Source organism: Agelaius tricolor, unplaced genomic scaffold (genome assembly GCF_023055355.1).
Source record: "Agelaius tricolor isolate 1412-34295 unplaced genomic scaffold, bAgeTri1.0.p SCAF_20, whole genome shotgun sequence".
In the NCBI taxonomy this organism is placed as follows: domain Eukaryota; kingdom Metazoa; phylum Chordata; class Aves; order Passeriformes; family Icteridae; genus Agelaius; species Agelaius tricolor.
In genome coordinates this window covers 12,037,498-12,054,532 of record NW_027269280.1, presented here as the reverse complement: position 1 = coordinate 12,054,532, position 17,035 = coordinate 12,037,498, and the positions used below count along the sequence as shown (strand labels likewise).

The window sequence follows — 17,035 nt, the reverse complement described above, 5'->3', positions numbered from 1 at the left end:
GGTGTCCGTGGGGAGACGCCGGCCCCGTTCCCGCCCGGGGATAGCGGGGGCACAGCCGGGGGCTCCCGGTGCCAGCAGCGGCTGCCGGGGCTGCCCCGCTCCCCGAGGCTCCCACCCCCGCGGGCCCGGCGCTGCCTCTGGGCGGGGGCGCGCAGGGACCCGGGGCCGCCGCGCCGCCGCCGCCGCCGCCTCCCCCGCCGCGCCCGCCCTTAAAAGCGGCGGCGGCTCCGGTGCAGCGCCCGCGGCGGCGCTCCCGGCACGGCCCGGGATGGGCTCCGCGCACTCCGTGCCCGCCGAGATGCGGGAGCTGGCGGACAGGACGGGCTGTGAGTACCGGGGAGCCGCGGGCACCGCCCCAGATCATCCCACCCCGCCCCGGGCCCGAGGGGACACCGGCAGGGGACACATCACCCGGGGAGGGCTCCGGACGTGTCACCGGGGAGGGGGGGGGGGGGGTGCGGGACGTGTCACCCGTGGGAGGGGGGGTGCAGGAGGTGCCAGCCGGGAAGGGAGGGGGAGCGCACGGGAAATGTCACCTGGGTGGCCGGGGGACTGCGGGAGGTGACGCTCGAGCAGGGCAGGGGATGCAGGACGTGTCGCGGGACCCGTGCAGGGAATGTCACTGGGGAGGTGCAGAGGTGTCACCCGGGCTGGGGGAGAGAGAGCAGGATGTGACACCGCGGGATGGAGCCGGGGAGGGGATAAGAGGGGAGGGTGTAGGACGGTCACCAGAGGGTGCCAGCGTGTCACCCTGGTCCCTGCTGCCACCGGCCCCCGAGCCAGGGCGTCGAGCGGCCACACGTGCGAGCCCCAGCCGGGCTCTGCCCACCGGGGCCCCGGGCATTGTCCCCGCAGCGCTGCTCTGCCCCGGATCCACCGGGCCGTGACACCCCGGGGCTGTTCCGGGGCTGCTTTGGGGTCGAGGGATCGGCAGGGAAGGGGCAGGGACACGGCCCAGGGCTCCCCGAGGGAGGGACGGGGTGGCCGTGCCCGTCCTGGAAGTGTCACCGCTCCAGGACGCGGCAGCTCCGGGCACGGGGGTCGGGGAGCTCCCGCCTGGATCCTCCAGCTCCGGCCCTGCCGAGCCGCTGCGGGGAGGGGAGGGCTGAGGGGAGGCTCTGCCCACGGCCAAAGGCTCTGTGGGGGCCAAGAGGGTCTGGTGACCGTCCCCAGTGCTGCTCCTGGGGTCACATCTCCCTCTCCTCTCCCTCTGCAGGGAGGGCTGAGCCCCCACACCCCACACTGAGACCCCCCCAGGGCAGACTCAGGAGCCTGGGGAGCCCGCGGGGTGCCAGCCTGGCAGCCCAGGGTGGGAGGAGGATTTTGGGGAGCCCCCTGGCCCGGGGACCCTGCAGCAGCATCTCGGGCACAGGCGGCACCTGCCCGTGGGAGGCTCCTCCCCGGTGCCCCGGGGATCAACGCCAGGGCAGGGTTTGCGAGGGCAACACCCAAAAATCTCATGGAAAGCAAAGGAGGGAGGGCAGGGGGAGACCACAACTCCAAGCCATGTCTGGGGTGCCCGTCCTGTGCTCCCGTGGTATTCCAGAGCTCCCCCTGTGCTGTGGCTGCTGCCTAAAAGGGGATTTAGGAATTTACAGCCTCACTGCTGGGCTCCGACCTCGCACAGGGCACTGCAGCCACCCTCGGTCCCATGGGAGGAGCAGGGACAGGGCAGAGCCACCCGGAGGTGCCCCAGGCTCGCTGCTTTGCCTTCTCCCCCGTGGAGGGACACCCTGAGGGCTGCTCGGGGCTGCTTCCCCTCTCTCCTTCCCTCCTCCCATCCCAAAGCTGCTGCAGCGTCTCCCCAGGGTGAAGTGGCTCTTCCTGGGATGCTGTGACCATCCCTGCAGCCAGGCTGGTCCCACAGGAGGCCTGAGACCCCCTCAGTGCCCCCCCCCAGTGCCCTGAGCCCCCTCAGTGCCCCTTTCCCTTTGCTCAAGCAGCACAAACCATGCAAGGCTGGGAACAGCAAGCCCGGCTCCCTTTGGTTGAGATCCCATTTTTCCCCCATCAGAGGAAGCTGCTGTGCTTGGACACGGGCCTGCAGCATCAGGATGCTTCTCAGGGACACCAGCAGCCTCTGCTGCCCTTGAGCCAGCCCTTCTTCCAGCAAAGCTTTTGCCTTTTCTGCAGATTTTCCCTTTTCTTTTTCTGGAAAGCAGCCGAGCTCTGCCACCTTTACAGGCCAGAGCGATGCTGGGAGAGCTGCCCTGAGAGGAGCACCTGGGATGGGGAAAGAGGCAGGAAAAGCCTCACCCAGCCCTCCAGGGCCAGCCCAACCATGAGCACCCAGCCACTGAGCCCAGTTCTTTGTGCTCTTGGTGCCTGGGACGTTTTTCTGAGAGATCAGAGCTTTTTGGTGTGCCCCAGATGCTCAGGGCTTGGTGGCTCCCACGGTGACGGCGATGGCGTCACGGCACAGAGGGAAAGGTCACATCTGCAGGGCCAAAATTGGAAAGCAAAAAGTCCAGGGAAAGTTTCCATGGGACAGCAGCAGAGCAGCAGCTGGGAGGGACTGGGGGAGGAAACATCCAGAGGGGTCTGGGCATCACCACCTGGGAGCCAGGGGGCTGAGGGGGGACAAAGGGGTTTGAAGGGGATCCTTCAGGGATCCAGGCAGGCTCAGGGTCCCCCTGGCCCATCCCAGATGGGTTTTCCAGGCTCTTACAGAGGGCTCTGAAGGCCCAGCCCCGCTGATCAATGCAGCTGCTATTTCCAGGCTGTGAAGCAGCAGTGGGCAAAGCAAAGGACATTATTTAAACATCATAAAAGGCAGCGAGGGAGGCAGCTCAGCCCAGCTCTGACCCTGCTGGCTTGCTGCAATTAACTCTTTGCAACCCCTTAAAGGGGTTTTGTGTCTCTCCATGATGCCAGGAGTGGCTGATTTGCAGCTGCTGGGGCTGCAGGAGCCTGTGGGTGCCCAGACAGACCCCCAGCCCACAGAGACACAGCTCCAGAGCACTGCCCTGGCTCCCGGGAATGGCCCTGTCAATGCTGGCACAAGAGTCAGGCTCTGGGGGGTCAGAGCTTGGTTACAGCCCCAGGAGAGCAGTGGGGGCAGATAAACTCGCCTGTGCTGGGGGATCAGGGCACTGGGGAGGTGCTGCTGAGCCCCAGCACTCGGGGGGCTCACAGGGAGCTGCTGGTCCCCCCTTCCAGCCCTGCCCTGGGGTGGGGTTGGTGCTGGCCAGTGCCCACCCCTGTGGTTTGTGGCTCACCCTGAGCAGTGGCAGCAATTTCAAAGACAGGAGTTGATTTTGGGGGGCTGCTGAGCCCTCTCTGTGTCCTTTCCTCTTCTCCGGCTGCTGTCAGGGTTTCTGATCCCAGAGGTGTTTCCTGCAGCAGCCGTGGCTGTGCAGGACATGGAGGAACCTCCTGGCTCCAGGCAGAGCTGTCCTGGGGCAGGGGGAGAGCAGGAGCTGCCTGGGCACAGCTCTGCCCACGGTGCCAACCCCAAAAATGTCAATGCTGTTCCAGTGGGCTGGCACCAAGGATCCTGAGCTGAGGGAGGGATCCCACTGTGCCATTCTATGCCATGCTGGGCCAGGGAATTCCCTGCAGACAGGACAGGGAATAACCCAGCCCTTGGCACTGGGCACGGGGACACAGAGGGACCCTGCAGGTGGCACGGAGCCACCACAGGGCAATGGGGGTGGCACAGCTGTGCCCAGGACCCTGCCCTGGTGCTGGGGGTGGGACAGGCACAGAGGGGTGTCCCCGGGGCTCAGCCCCTGTTACCTCTGTCCTTTCCCTGGCAGTCACCTCTGAGCAGATCGAGCACCTGCACCGGCGCTTCAAGCAGCTGAGCCAGGACCAGCTGACGATCCGGTAGGGAATGCCAGCCCCGGGACAATGCCAGCCCCGGGACAATGCCAGCCCCATGCCAGCCCCAGGGCAATTCCCATCCCATGGCAATCCCAGCCCCAGGAAATGCCAGCCCCAGGACAATGCCAGCCCCAGGGCAATTCCCATCCCATGGCAATCCCAGCCCCACTGAAATTCCAGACCCACTTCAATCCCAGCCCTGGGACAATTCCAGTCCCTCTGCAATGCCAGCCCCACACCAATTCCAGCCCTATTACAATTCCCATCCTGTGGCAATTCCAGCCCCACTGCAATTCCAGCCCCCTGGCAGTTCCAGCCCCATTACAAATCTAGCCCCATTGCAATTCCAACCCTGTTACAATCCCAGCCCCAGGGCAATTCCAGTCTCACTGCAATCCCAGCCCCATTACAATTCCCATCCCGTTGCAGTTCCATCCCCACTTCAATCCCAGCCCCATTACAATCCCAGCCCCACAGCAATCCCAGCCCCACAGCAATCCCAGCCCCACTGCTGGTGGATGCCACCCCCAGCATCTCCCCCTTCCCTGGGCTGCCCAAGGTGCTGGTCCAGGGCTGGGATTCTGTGTCCTTCCCTGAGCCATCCCTGAGCCAGCTCCTGCAGGGTGGCCTTGCAAATATTCTGAGGAAAACACACAATAACCCACTGGCCTGGGAGCAGGGGCTCTCCTGACAAACATCTCATCACCCCCCAGCTTTAAAAACAGTTCTAGGGAGGGAAGGGGGGGTTGCAGGGGCTCCTGTGCCTCTCCTTGGTGGCTGCACAGGGAATGGGAGAGCTCTGACCTCTCTCAGGGTTATTTCTTGGCTCGTTTACTTTATAAATCCCAGAGATCAAAGCCCAGCACGGGCTCAGCATGAAGCTGAGGGGAGGGTGGACAGCAGAATCTCCTTGGTAAGCCCTGCTTGAGGCCTTTTTCCTGGGAAAACTCCAAAATCCACTGCAGGTGAAGCCATGCAAAGAGCCCTGGGGTCATCCCAAGAGCTTCCCCAGGACCCATCCTGGGGGGACAAAATCTCTGAGCATGGACTTGCTGTCAGTCCAAACAGAAGGAAAAAGGGTTTTTATCCAAAATCCCTTTATTTTTCCGTGTTTGCTTTGGAAGGAAGGGTTGGGTCTCTGGGGGGTTCTCAGGGCTTCTCCCTCCTCCCCACGTCCCTCACACCCTGGGCTCTCTGTGCCCTTTGCAGCAAGGAGAACTTTGACAGCATCCCCGACCTGGAGTTCAACCCCATCAGAGGGAAAATCGTCCACGCCTTTTTTGACAAGCGGTGAGAACGCCCAGGGAGGGAGGATTTACCCTCTGTGAATGGGCTGGGGCTGGGCAGGGACCTTCCCCCCAAAGGCTGGGGTGGAGCCGGGCAGAAAACGAGACATTTAAGCTGGATTTTAGGGATAAAGCAGTCCTAGGGCTTTGCTGGGGGTGTGGGGGGACTGGGGCGGGTTCCCCATTGTCTCTGTGTCTCTGGGAGCCTCTCAGGAGCCCCGGCCAGCCCCACGTCAGCAGAGAGCTGGGGACACTCCCTGTGCCCCGAGGGTACTGAGGGCAGCCAGGCCGGTCACCTTTGCCGCAGGAGAGACACCAGAGACATGGGTAGAGGATAAAAGGGCGACTCTTAGCAGGGGTTAATCCAAGGTTTTATTCCAGGAGTCCCAAAGGAGCCCCTACACCTCAGGGGGTTCCTGCTGAGAGCCCCGGGAGAGGTGCCAAGGTTGCATTTAAAGGGAGGTGGAAACCTAAAGCAGAGAACATTTACTGACCAATGAGTGACCCTGAGGGATGGGTACTGAGAATGGACATTTAGGACAGGGTCTGGGGTAACACTTGTGGGGCTGATCCCTGGCCTCTGGCTGATCACTCGATGTCCTGGACTGAAAGTTCTGGGTAGAGGGGATGGGATGGTGAGTGACTGACAGAGAGCCAGGGTGGGGATTTGGGGGTGATCTCAGCAAAGGAAAGGGATTGCACAGGTACAGGGAAGGGGGTACAATCTGGGGTAAAGCATTTGGGAAAAATACAAACCCAAAACTATTACAAAGTATTACAAAGTATAAAACCACGCCACAACACCCAATCACCGAGGGCTGGGCCCCCCAGGAACCTGCGGCAGGAGTCGGACGGGCTGGCAGAGGAGATCAACTTCGAGGACTTCCTGACCATCATGTCCTACTTCAGACCCATCGAGATGAACATGGACGAGGAGCAGCTCGACCGCTTCCGCAAGGAGAAGCTGAAATGTGAGGCTGCCCCGGGGCAAACCTGGGCTTGGGGCTGCTGGGAAGGGGCTGCCCTGACCCTGCTGTCCCCTGCTGTCTCCCCAGTCCTGTTCCACATGTACGACTCGGACCACGACGGGAAGATCACGCTGCAGGAGTACAGAAATGTAAAGTTGGGTCCCCCTGTCCCATCCCTCCATCCCCAGGCCTGGCCTGAGCCTCTGCCTTGCAGGTGGTGGAGGAGCTGCTGTCAGGGAACCCCCACCTGGAGAAGGAGTCGGCTCGGTCCATCGCCGACGGGGCCATGATGGAGGCAGCCAGCATCTGTGTGGGACAAATGGTGGGAGCCTCTGCTGGGAGCCTCCTGCTGCTCTCAGGGGCTCTGCTGGCATCACAATGGGGCTGGGAGGTGTCCCTGCTTCCCAGGGCATCTCCCTGTGCCGCGGCAGCTTTGGCTGGAGGTGTTTTTTGCAGGCAGCAGGTCCCAGGGTGATGTTTCCTTGTGAGAGAGGGATCAGCATCCCACAAACCCCCATCCTCACTGCCTATGGAAGGGGCTGCTCCTGGCAGCCGAGGGGGTTTGGGAACCACTCAGGGGCTGGCCATGGGGTGCAGGGCAGGAACCCATGGGAGATGTGTCCCTCAGCCCCAGGGGACATCCCTGGGCCGCCCCTCCCATCACCCCGGGGCGGCTGCGATGTTTCCTCTCACTGCGGCAGGGCCCGGACCAGGTGTACGAGGGCATCACCTTCGAGGACTTCCTGAAGGTCGGTGACACCCCCGAGGCCCCGGGAGGAGGGGCCGGGGTGGGGACAGGGGCGGGCACAAGGACCGGGATGGGCACAGCAGGGACCGGGATGGGCACCGGGACAGGGGAGGGCACAGCAGGGCTGGGCCGTGGCCCTGGTCCCCTCACCCTGTCCCCTGTCAGATGTGGCAGGGCATCGACATCGAGACCAAGATGCACGTCCGCTTCCTCAACGTGGACACCATCGCCCACTGCTACTGAGAGGGACAGCAGGAGGAGGAGGAAGAGGAGGAGGAGGATGAGGAAGAGCAGGACCCAGCAGCAGCTCCATGTCCTGGCACTCAGCTCCCAGCTCCGTAGCTCTGCCCCACCCATGTGCCTGTTCCAGGCTGGGGCTGCCCTCTAGAAACATTAGAGGCTTTTATCTGTAATAAAAGATATTTCTCTTTTTAGTCCTCGCTGAGAAACACTCCACCCATCCATCCATCCATCCATCCATCCATCCATCCATCCCTCCATGCTGCAGTGTTTCCCTGAGCAGAAACCCTCCACAAATCCTGGCTGCCCCATAAATCTGGGTTTCACCTCTGCCAGGGGCTGCTGTGGGGAAGGAGCTGCCCAGCCTGGGCTGATCCCAGGCCAGGGGAGAGGCAGGGATGGGGATGCAGGTGGGCAGGAGGTGACAGCAGCACCCCCAGCACCTGCAGGGACAGCCCCGTCCCACTCTGCATCCTGCAGGGAAGGCGGAGGCAGCGACACAAGGAATATTCCCGGTTTAATCCCAAAGCAGAGCAGGCAGGAGGAGCCCAGCAGGCAGCAGGAACGTGGGGACACGGGCTCCTGGCAACCAGGTGGCTTCTGCCCCCTCATGTTCCCGCTGGAACAAGGCACGGGAGCCGGGGGTTGTTTACTGCCATTAATGACTGAGTGGCTCCAGGCGGGTTCTGTCTCTAAGGCAGCCCGAGCTGGGGAGGGAGGGAGGCAAGGAAAAAAGGGCAATGGCTATTTTTAGGAAAGCAGGGAAGATTTATTTGTTTTATCAAAAAACAACTTCCCCTGGTGACAGGGGCAGCACAGCCGGCGGGTGAGGGGCTGGGCAGCGATGGGTGCGGAGCCACCGGCCCTGTGTCACCCCTCTGTCCATCCCTGTGTCCCTCCCTGTGTCACCCCTGGCTCAGGGTCTCTGCTCTGCACCCCCACACTGAGGGCACATTTCGGGTTTCTGTCCCGTCCCAAGTCCCCGTGTCCGTTCGGAGCCGCTGGAGCCGAGCCTGGAGCAGCTCCCGGAGCCCGGGGAAGGACAAGGACAGCGCTGCCCTGCCCCAGGGACCGGCCCGGGGCTGCCCCGGGGATGGAGCCGCTCCCGGGTCCCACCTGGGAATGTCCCCCTGGGAATGTTCCCCTGGGAATGTCCTACGGAGCTGTGGGACAGCGCTGCCGCTGGGGCTGAGCTGGGACTGGGCTGGGCTGGGCACGGTGGGGATGGAGCTGGGCACGGTGGGGATGGGGCTGGGCACGGTGGGGATGGAGCTGGGCACGGTGGGGATGGGGCTGGGCACGGTGGGGATGCAGCTCCCGGCTCCCCCGGAGGAGCCAATTCGGGCCCTGCAGGGCTCCTGGTGCTGCCCCCAGCCCGGGCTGCGTTTGCAGAGCTCCGGGATTCCCTCCCTGGGCCCCTCTGGGCACCCCCATGACGAACACCACTACCTCCTCCTCTTCTTCCTCCTCTTCTTCCTCTTCCTCCTCCTCCTCCTCCTCCCACCCTCTGCCGGATCCCCAGCGCTCCCTCTCCATCTCACGCACACGAGGCCCCGACCCCCAGCTCCTCCCCAAATCCAGGTTTCTGCAGCCAACCCAGGCTCCTTTCCCTGCTTTCCCACTGAAATTCCCTCCCAGACACTGCGGGAGCGCCCCGGTCCCTGATCCAGCTGCAGGCCCCGAGCTCCCCTCAGAGCCCCGAGCTCCCCTCAGAGTCCCGAGCTCCCCTCACAGCCCCGAGCTCCCATCACAAACCCGAGCTCCCCTCACAGCCCCGAGCTCCCCTCAGAGCCCTGAGCTCCCCTCACAGCCCTGAGCTCCCCTCACAGCCCCGAGCTCCCATCACAGCCCTGAGCTCCCATCACAAACCCAAGCTCCCATCACAGCCCCGAGCTCCCATCACAAACCCGAGCTCCCATCACAAACCCGAGCTCCCCCCTCAGAGCCCCGAGCTCCCCTCACAGCCCCGAGCTCCCCTCACAGCCCCGAGCTCCCATCACAGCCCTGAGCTCCCATCACAAACCCGAGCTCCCCTCACAGCCCTGAGCTCCCATCACAGCCCTGAGCTCCCCTCACAGCCCTGAGCTCCCCTCACAGCCCCGAGCTCCCATCACAGCCCTGAGCTCCCCTCAGAGTCCCGAGCTCCCCTCAGAGCCCCGAGCTCCCCTCACAGCCCCGAGCTCCCATCACAGCCCCGAGCTCCCCTCACAGCCCCGGGTCCTTTTCTGCCCCAGATCCCTGGCTGGGGCTGCAGGGGTTAACACCAGCTCAGGGTCCCTCTCCCCTCCACACCCGATTTCCTCGAGGATCATCCCAGAGGATCCCAGTAGAGGTGAAGGCCGGGAGGATTGAAGAGGATGGATGAGAGGATAATTATTATCCCTTGGGTTAATTAGCCGTTACAATTAGCTAATTATAATATATTAATAATATATATAATATATTATATATTATTATATATTATACATTATAATATATATAATCATTATAATATAATTAGCTGCCCCTGATATTCCAAGTGGCAAGGAAAGCAAGGGAGGTTGGGAAACAGAGGCACCCAACACAAAGCAGCTGCAGCACTTTCCCTTTGTGAAAAATGTCAGTCACTTGGTTTTAAAATTTTAATAGTTTAATAGTAATAAAATGGTTATAAAAATAGTAATACAATTAGAGTAATAAGCATTTGGACAATTAGGATTAGGACAATATGAGACAATAGAGACAAAGAGTTACAGACAGTCCGGGTACCTCTTTCTGGGCAAAATAAGCCCAAAAAAGGACCCAGGTTAACAGACGATTAACCCTTAAAAGCAACAGCCTGTTGCATATTCATACACCTCATACATGATGCATAAATTCCATTCCAACACAGGATTCTGTCTGGTCGGTGTCAGCTGCTTCCTCTGAATGCTGACGGTGTCTTCAGGGCTGAACAAGGCAGGAAGAACTCGATAATGGAGCAATAAATTCTCTTTCTCTGAAGGATTCAGGTGTCCTCTGGCTGCTATCTTGGTGAGAATCTTCTCTTAAAAGAAGTATCCTACACAGCAAAGCTTCTATTTTAACATTATGTTATAACCTAAAACTATATTTAACACACTACTTAAGAATATTAACACAGCATAACTTTCTAACATAGCACATATAATATTAATTTTAATATTTGAAAAAAGCCAATCATAAATCACACCTTTGCTTGTGTTGGGAATTCCCTGTGGGAAATGGGAGAGGGGAGAGCAGGAGGGAGGCTGGGCTGGGCAGGGCAGGGAGAGGAGCATGGATGGAGCTGGAGAGCCCTGTGCATGGGCAGGAGCATCGTGTTACACACAGCAAAGCCCAGCGAAACGGGGATAATCCTCCTGAAAATCACAGGGAAAGCTGGCAGAGCCCCGGGAAAGCTGGCAAGGACACAGCTTCTGCCACAGCAAAATCCTGCAAAGCCCAGAGCATCCATAAAGGAAAATGGTTCTGTTGTGGGGCCAGGAGGGGGCACACACAGAGCTCTGTGCAGATCCCAGGGGGAACTGGAACATTGGAGCTGCCTTAAAACACACTGGAAATCTCCAGGGAGGCTGAGAAAGGCTGGGCAGCACCAGAGAGAGCAGCTACTGGGATTGGAGAGGGGAAATGAATGACCCCAGAGCTGGAGAGGGAACTGAGTGACCCAGGATTGGAGAGGGGAACAGAGTGACCCCAGAGCTGAGTGACCCCAAAGTGACTCCAGGACTGGAGATGGGAACTGAGTGACCCCAGAGGAAGAGAGGGGAACAGTGACCCCAGAGCTGAGTGACCCAGAGTGATCCCAGAACTGCAGAGAGGGAACTGAGCGACCCCAAACATGGAGATGGGGACTGAGTGACCCCAGGATTAGAGAGGGAACTGAGTGACCCCAGAGCTGAGTGACCCCAGAGCTGAGTGACCCCAGGACTGGAGAGGGAACTGAGTGACCCCAGGATTGAAGAGGGACTGGGTGACCCCAGTCAGGATCAGGGCAGGGACCCTGGGTAGGTGGGTGTTGGCACTGAGGGGACCCAGCCTGACCCATGTCCCCACCATCCCCTCATCCATCAGCCACTCTGGAGCTCGGGAATGGCAGCAGAGACCAAACACACACACACACACACAAACAGACACACACAGACACACACACACAGACACACACACACACAGACACACAGACAGACACACAGACATACACACACACACACAGACACACACACAGACACACAGACAGACATACACAGACACACAGACACACACAGACAGACATACACAGACACACAGACACACACACAGACACACACACACAGACACACACACACACAGACACACAGACAGACACACAGACAGACACACACAGACACACAGACACACACACAGACAGACATACACAGACACACAGACAAACACACACAGACACAAAGACACACAGATACAACAGACAGACATACACACACACACAGACACACACACACAGACACACACAGACACACACACAGACACACACAGACACACATGGACACACACACAGACACACAGACACACAGACACACAGTTCCCTGTGGCACAGACACACAGACAGACATACACAGACAGACACCAGATACACAGACATACACAGACACACACACACACACACACACACACACAGACACACACACACAGACACACACACACACACAGACACACACAGACACACACAGACACACAGACACACAGTTCCCTGTGGCACACACACAGATCCCTGTGACCCCACATTCTCTCTGAGCAGGGATCTCTCTCACCAGGACACAAACTCCTCTTTTTACCTAAGGATTGCTGCCCCCAGCAATGGACACCAGCGCTCCCGAGGCTTTTCCTGCCAGGCTGTTCCCTGCTGTGCCACCTCTGGGCTCTGCAGCTGTCCCTGAGCCCTGTCTGAGGGCCCCCAGCCTGGCAGGTGGCACCAGTGTGAGCCTGGCTCCAGCCTGGCCTCTGCCAGCTCAGCCCACTCTGCTCCAACACCCAGCTCCTCCAGCCCAGCCCTGAGCCCACCCAGGGCAGATTTGCCCCTTCCCAGCACCCAGCCCTGAGCTGTGGGACAGAGCACTGGGCCCCTCCCTGCCACTGACTGGGGCCAGTGGGCTGGGAAGCTCCAAGGTGGCTTCTGTCTCCAGTCCAGCTGGGATGGTGACCCCATTCCTGCTCTTGAACTGAAGGCAGAGGCTCTATTTCAATGCCCCCCTGATGCCTCAGGTTTTAGCCTTTAAATTTTATATAAGTATTTTATATTTATATTTATATAAAATATTATATATTTTTCAGATTCTGTGCTGCTTTAGTGTGTGGGTCTGGGTTTCATGTTAGGGGATGCTGAGCTCTGTGCACAGAGCAGGGAGACAAAACAATTCCTGCTCCAGCTGGGCACCAAGGACAAATGATCCAAATCTCAGGCCCAAGAGCAGAAACCCCGTGGGCTGGAGAGAGAAAAACAAGGATGGGACTGCATGGGCTAAAGCTGGAATGGGACAATGAACTGCAAGATGCAAATGGAGCAGAACTAATCAAAGGGAGAGACCCCGTGCCCGGTCCTGCATTTTGTGACCATTTTGGTTCATTTTGGGTGCAGCCCTGGCTGGGCTCTTGTGCTGCCCAAGGTGGATCCATGGAGGAGATCCTTTTTGAATAAATCCCTGCTTTATTCTTTAGCTCTGTCTGGTCTCTGTTCTAGGTCACCCTGACCCCCAAGCTCAGCAGCCTCCAGCCCTAATGAGCCCCCAGGGCAGCAGAACACCAGCCCTTCCCTAAAGTCCCCATGGGGACACCCCAACAGCCTGAGCGTCCTTATCCACACTGCGAGTCAAGCACAGCCCCTCTGCTGTGCTACCACCTTCCTCAATTAACTGCTTTAATTAACAGGGACAAGCCCACAGCAGCACCCCCGGGGCAGCTGTGACTGAGCCCGTGGGGCTGCGGGGACAGAGGGACCCTGGAGCTGCCCAGAAAGGGAGCAGGGGCTGCCGTGCCCTTCCCGGGCCAGCAGGAACATGGGGCAGCACTCCGGGAAAAGGGCACCGCGCAAACTTCTCGGCTCCTTGCAGCAGCCAGAGGGAGGAGAACAAAGCTGTTCGCAGATAATGAGGAGAGATAAGGGGAAGGGAGAACAATGAGCTGGGAGCTCTCCCTGCTCAGCACATCGGAGCAACCCCCAAAGTCATCCGTGCTACACAAACCATGATTTATTTGTCAGGTTTCAGCTGAACTCTTGTCCAAACTGTGCATCCATGGTCCTGCTCTTCCAGGAATGGAGGGAGGGAGCTGGCTTCCCAGAAGGGTAAAGAAATAAAAAGAAAAGACCAAAGCTTTATGAAAGATTAAATTTATTGGTCAGACAGAATGGCTTTGCCCCTTGCACTTTTTGTGTATCTATCACATGGAAAAAGGTAACTTAAAAACCTAAACTGTGATATTTTGGCCTAGGGGTCATGGGAAAGCACCCCAAGGCAAAGAAGGAGAAGCAGTGAAACCCAGCTGTCTGCAGGGCTCAGTGCCTGCCCAGGGGTGAAATGCCAGCCCAGCCCCTCTCCTGCAGGTCTGGGCACATTCCTCCAGCCCTCCCTCACTTCACACTGATTCCATTAACCCAGAAAAAAAGGTGTTGTAAGTTAAAACTTAATCTCAATTTAAACAGAACTGACACAGCTTTGGTTTGCACCAGTAAGTTTACAAGGGCAAATGACAATAAAATAATTTTAAATCAGTAAAAAGATCCACGCAGGACTGGAGCCCTTGTTCCCCAAACTGGTTTTACCTGTCTGTCAGTGCTACCTGGGCTCAGGGTAAAGCCTCACTCCTCACTTCCACCTGCACAGCACCTCCTGCCCCTCACCTGCTGCTTCCCCACAGCTCTGGAGCTCTGCACCCAAGGAGGGCACTGGGACCACCTCATCCCCTCTGCTCCATGATCAATTCCCAGCTTGGAAGCAAGGACAGCACTGAAAACCCTCCAGGTGCTGTGCAAGGACATGATCCAGCCAAGAACACACCTGACAAGCTGAGCCAGCCCTTTGTGCCAGTGAACAGGGGTCAGCTCACCCTAAAAGGCTCAGGAACAAAATTCCACTGACAGATGTAGGCATACAATTAGAAAACATCTGATCCAGGATTTTAAAGAATTAAAAAAATAATTTGTTCTAAAATAACTTTGATGTGTGTGTGCCCTGCTGAGTTCCCTGGCCTAGGGAACCTTCCCTTCCCCCTCTCTCCATCCCAACCCCTCTCCCAGCCACTGGAACCTTTTGTGCCTGGTGTTCCCAGGCACTTCCCAATGCACTCTAAGGAAAACAAGAAGCAGCAGCTCAATACCAGGACAGACATTTCAAACATGTGGCTCAGCACATGCTTTTTCCAAGTCCTTGGTGATTTTTTTCCCCTCTTGGGGTAGGCAAGAACTCCTCACTCAGAGAGCTCCCAGCCCTTCAGAGTCTCACTCTGGCTTCCTGACCAGGATGTTCCCTGCAGCATCTTTCCCACAAGCAGCAGGAATATTTTTGTTCACCCTGCAGTGCTCCCTTTCCCTCCTGAGCCTCTCCACTCCCCCAGGCTGGACCTCTGGACATGTCCAGAGTGACACACTGCAGCAGGGTGCTCCAGGGCCCTGTTGGGGTTCACACCCCAGGGCTTTCTGCAGCCCACCCCAGCTCTTGGGTGCGTGTCCCACAGGGATTTTGCCGTGCCCTGGCTGGCCCAGAGCCCAGGAGGGCCCTAGATGCTGTCGTAGGGCACTGCCAGGCCGATGTTGTAGCTGTAACCTGACACCTCATCGTAGGAGGAGCGGCAGATGGGGAGGACGCTGTCCACGGCCAGCTGGTCCACGGAGAAATCGTAGGAATAAATCACCCCTCGGTACCTGTGTGCAAAACAACCAGGACACAGCAAATCACCTCAGTGGGAAAGCAAACAGAGGAATCACTATAAAAAGCATGGGAATGGAAAGAGGCAATGCTGCAGGAGCTGGATAAACCCCCATCCCCTGTGCTGAGCCCTTTGAACAGGGAAAGCTCCCCCCAGCCTCCTCCCAGGAACCCTCCCAGGCTGGTGAATCATTCCCCCAGCCCTGCAGAGACGTGACTGTCATCTGCTGAAACATCTCCGGGCTCTCCAGCACGGGGGAAGATAAATACATTGGTATTTGATAGTTCAATTAGCACTAACAGCCATTTGAGATGCAAATACCAAAACCTGCAGCTTAAATGCCAGTAGTTTTCCTTTAGGAGGAGACAGCATTACTAATATTTTGAGCATGGAGAGGGCTGCATTCCCTGCCTGCCTTCAGTGGACTTTATGTTCCCCTGCTGAGAAAAAAAAAAAAAAGCTTTTTGTTTTGTGCTCAAGCAAATCAAGAGCCAATTCATTGCTTGTTTTATAAACCTTACCCTTAACCTTTTTTAAATTTTATTTTTTTGCTGCTATACCCTCTCTGTAAGTGCTGTGGGTGATGACTCAGGTGCTCAAGGTGCTATTTAAGAACAAAGCACATTGCTGAGGGCTGGTTTCTCACTTTCGGTGCAAGCTGGGGTCGTCCTCGGTGATGCTGGAGCCTCGGGGGTTCTTCTCCTCGGGGATGTTGGCAGTGATCAGGATGTGGGAATCGAACCACACGTGGCGCACGGGATGTCTGCAACACAACCCAGAGCCCGGCGTGAGCGGCCACCTGCGCTGGGCTCCCCAAATCCGAGAGCTGGGCAAGGACCGGCTTTGGATGAACCCGGAGTGACTGAAATCAGCAGCCAGAGGCGGGGAACCTGCACTCCCGGCTGCTCCAGCCTGGAGCACATCCCGCATCTTCTATCCCCATCTAGCGGGCTCTTCCCAGAACACACGGGGAGGCCAGGAAATGCTGCTGGAAGGCAGAGCAGCGTCTGGGAGGGGTGGATGCGGCTGGGCTGGGCTGGGCTGGCTGCCCTAAGGACTGCAGCAGTCCCGGGAAGGGCAGGATGCTTCCCAAAAAAAGGGGAAGGGCACCCCACACACCCTGCACTGAGTGGTTTAGAAACGCACAGTAAGGCACAAGCTGAGAGCCATGGAGTGGGGAGGGACCCCCAGGGATCACTGATCCAGCCCCTGGCCCTGCCCAGACCCCCAACAATCCCACCCTGTCCATCCCTGGCAGTGCTGCCCAAAGGCTCCTGGAGCTCTGGCAGCCTCGGGGCTGTGCCCATTCCCTGGGCAGCCTGGGCAGTGCCAGCACCCTCTGGGGGAAGAACTTTGCCCTGATCTCAGCCTGAGCTGCCCTGGCCCAGCCCCAGCCATGCCCTGGCTCCTGTCCCTGTCCCAGAGCACAGATGGTGCTGTCCCTGTCCCAGAGCAGAGATTGGAGCTGTCCCTGTCCCAGAGCAGAGATGGAGCTGTCCCTGTCCCTGTCCCAGAGCAGAGATGGAGCTGTCCCTGTCCCAGACACAGATGGAGCTGTCCCTCTCCCTGTCCCTGTCCTTGTCCCAGAGCAGAGATTGGAGCTGTCCCTGTCCCAGACACAGATGGAGCTGTCCCTCAGGAGGAGTTGCAGCCCCTGCTGAGCTCTGAGCTCAGGCTCCTCTGCTCCAGCTGAGCAATCCCAGTGCCCTCAGCTGCTCCTCCAGACCCTTCCCCATCCCCATGTCCCTCCTCTGGACACTCAAGTCAGGTCCTGACTCCTTTCCCTCCCACTGGTGAACACTGAACCCAAACCCAGCAGCAGCACTTTGTGTTCAAGCAGGAGTCACTGCTCTCCTCAGCTGAGCATGGCTCATCTCCACACCCCAAATGTGTCTCCTGTCACCTCCCTCAGCTCCTGCTCCTGTGCTCCAATCCTGGCAGGGGGCCACAGGCAGGGATAACAGCACACACCTCATCTAGGAAAGCCTTTTGATTGAAGTGATCCCTTCTGATTGCTCTATAGATTAAACACTGTTTTCTACCTGTTTAATCTAATGGTTTCACTTGGAGCACAT

The 17,035-nt window shown here is 58.4% G+C and overlaps 2 protein-coding genes across 3 annotated transcripts in view; one reads left to right on the top strand and one right to left on the bottom strand.

Moving 5' to 3' along the window:
- Positions 1-166: 166 nt before the first annotated feature.
- On the top strand, positions 167-7,261 carry TESC (tescalcin). Of its 2 annotated transcripts, XM_071445680.1 has the most exons (8): positions 169-326; positions 3,759-3,828; positions 5,035-5,115; positions 5,943-6,082; positions 6,167-6,228; positions 6,294-6,401; positions 6,781-6,828; positions 6,993-7,261. In XM_071445680.1, exons 1-8 carry the CDS (start codon positions 269-271, stop codon positions 7,068-7,070), a joined length of 645 nt encoding a protein of 214 aa, XP_071301781.1. In that variant the 5' UTR covers positions 169-268; the 3' UTR covers positions 7,071-7,261. The 2 variants fall into 2 exon arrangements, 1 of the variants encoding a protein (XP_071301781.1); XR_011682033.1 differs by having other exon boundaries at positions 167-326; positions 6,294-6,828; positions 6,993-7,093.
- Positions 7,262-13,409: 6,148 nt separating this feature from the next.
- FBXW8 (F-box and WD repeat domain containing 8) overlaps positions 13,410-17,035 on the bottom strand; it is a 62,601-nt gene continuing 58,975 nt past the window's right edge. Inside the window, exons 10-11 of the mRNA XM_071445661.1 lie at positions 15,607-15,723; positions 13,410-14,955 (exon numbers count right to left, since the gene is read on the bottom strand). Of these exons, the coding sequence (XP_071301762.1) occupies positions 14,811-14,955; positions 15,607-15,723 (262 nt within the window). The 3' untranslated portion in view covers positions 13,410-14,810. The remainder of the gene's footprint in view (positions 14,956-15,606; positions 15,724-17,035) is intronic.

Excerpts from the sequence above, each read along its gene's own strand:
- TESC (XM_071445680.1), top strand. The coding sequence starts at position 269 with ATGGGCTCCGCGCACTCCGTGCCCGCCGAGATGCGGGAGCTGGCGGAC. Across the intron at positions 5,116-5,942 it reads CACGCCTTTTTTGACAAGCG|GAACCTGCGGCAGGAGTCGG; the intron begins GTGAGAACGCCC and ends TGGGCCCCCCAG. Across the intron at positions 6,829-6,992 it reads CCTTCGAGGACTTCCTGAAG|ATGTGGCAGGGCATCGACAT; the intron begins GTCGGTGACACC and ends GTCCCCTGTCAG.